At 41.3% G+C, this 1,998-nt stretch overlaps 1 protein-coding gene across 1 annotated transcript; it reads right to left on the bottom strand.

Annotated features, from left to right (window-relative positions):
* Nucleotides 1–846: 846 nt before the first annotated feature.
* Nucleotides 847–1,797, bottom strand: LOC133367702 (olfactory receptor 14A16-like). The gene has a single exon (XM_061591799.1). It carries the CDS (start codon nucleotides 1,795–1,797, stop codon nucleotides 847–849), a length of 951 nt encoding a protein of 316 aa, XP_061447783.1.
* Between the last annotated feature and the right edge of the window lie 201 nt (nucleotides 1,798–1,998).

The raw sequence follows: 1,998 nt of genomic DNA, 5'->3' as shown, positions 1-1,998 counted from the left end.
AGTGGCCCATGTTGAAGTCCACCGAGTCCTGCAAGGAGCCATAGCCCATTGTCACCAATGCCCGACGCATCACAAACTTCGGGTCACAGCCCTGAAAACACGTCAGCCCTGGAGGCAGCGCTGATGCCAGGCCCGAGGAGGATGCCAACACCAATGTATTCTACATTTCCTAACTCTTCCATCTCCATCTCCTCAGCTTCACTTAGCTGCTGTTTCCCGGGCTTCTGCTGCTGCTGGTGGTGATTTATGTTGGGCAGCTGCGAAAACTTAGGTTCAGAAGCCTGGGCATTGTCTGTGGGGAGCAGCGAGGCAGTGGCTGGAGTTGTTTAAGCATCCCCAGCAGTGCCTGCCCAGTGTGGCTGACCCCCCAGACCGAGTAAGAGCCGGCTGCATGATGTGGACCCCTTCACTCAGAGCGGTGTCGACCAAGGCAGGCAGTTGGAGACAGAGGCAGAAGGTCCACATTCTGGTCATTTATGCCTCTTCCTCTCCAAGACTGATATTAAAGATAGTAGGAGGAAGGCTTTTAACTGTTGCACTAACAGTGTGGCATAAATTATCCCAGTCTATATCATACTGAAAATATGATATAAATTAAATGTATATATCTGCTTATATTAGAAAATAGCTTGTGGAACTGGTCTTAAAAATGTTACGTTTTAGGTAGCCAACAAATAGTGATGCACAAGAAAACAATAATGTCTCTGGATATAAGTTAGAGGAGACAGAAATCAATTTATGAAATAAAACTGATGTTTACTGAAAATTTCAATTGCACTAAGGTTAAAAACTGCAGAACAAGATCTTCATACAATGCAGAACAACCATCTTCATACAATCCCACACTTAAAAAACAACCTTGGAGAAAGATTTGGAGGAATGTCCTTGATTAAACAGTTTCCACAAAGCAGTTTTAATCTCTTTGTTTCGCATGCTGTAGATGAATGGATTCAATGTGGGAGGAATAATGGTATATATCATTGCAAAAGCCACATACAGATCAGAAGAAGCATCAGTGGGAGGTCTTACATAGGCAAAGAATCCAGTGCACATGAACACAGAGACAATTGTGAGATGGGGAACGCAAGTGGAGAGAGCTTTTTTCTGACCATGCGTAGAGGGGATTTTAAGCACTGTAGAAAAGATTTGCATGTATGTTATGATGATAAAAATAAAACATCCCAGTGCTATACTACAGCTTATCACAAGAAACCAAACTTCAACTAAGTAAAGGTCAGTACAGGAGATCTTCAGTAATGTTGGGACTTCACAGAAGAACTGTTTGACAGTAACAGAACAGAATGTGTTTGCGAAGGTGCCACAGGTGTTTAATATGGCATAAACAAGACTAGTCATCCACACAATGGCTACCATCTGAATACAGGCTCCTTTGTGCATAATTGTCTCATACTGGAGTGGGTTGCGAATAGCGACAGAGCGATCATGTGCCATTATAGTTAGGAAGAGAAACTCTGATGTTGCAAACAAGAAATAAAGGAAAACTTGAGCAACACATCCAAAATAAGAAATCCACCTGCTATTTAGGAGGGAAATAGCCATTGATTTTGGTACTATGACTGAAATGATGCCAATGTCCATCATGGCCAAATTAATTAGAAAGAAGTACATGGGAGTGCGAAGGTGGCGATCGATGGCAATTGCAAGAACAAGGAGAAGGTTTCCGATTATTGCTGTCAAGTACAATGCTAGGAACACAAAGAAGTGTAAGATCTGTAGTTTGCGGATTTCTGAAAATCCCATCAGCAGAAATGTAGGCATGGAGGTAAGATTGTGCATTTTGTTCACAATACTAATTCATCTGCCACCTGTACAAGGAAGAAGATTACAACTGTTTATGTAGAACTATTGATTTGCCAGTTTAATTTGACAATCAGATATGCCAGATATTCCTTTGTTGAAACTGTCCTTGGACAATAATGAAATAAAATAAAATAAAAACATCCCAGTCATATACTAGAGTTTATCACAAGAAATGCA

The sequence above is a fragment of the Rhineura floridana genome, chromosome 11 (assembly GCF_030035675.1).
Source record: "Rhineura floridana isolate rRhiFlo1 chromosome 11, rRhiFlo1.hap2, whole genome shotgun sequence".
NCBI classification, from domain to species: domain Eukaryota; kingdom Metazoa; phylum Chordata; class Lepidosauria; order Squamata; family Rhineuridae; genus Rhineura; species Rhineura floridana.
This window is presented reverse-complemented; position numbering and strand designations above follow the sequence as displayed.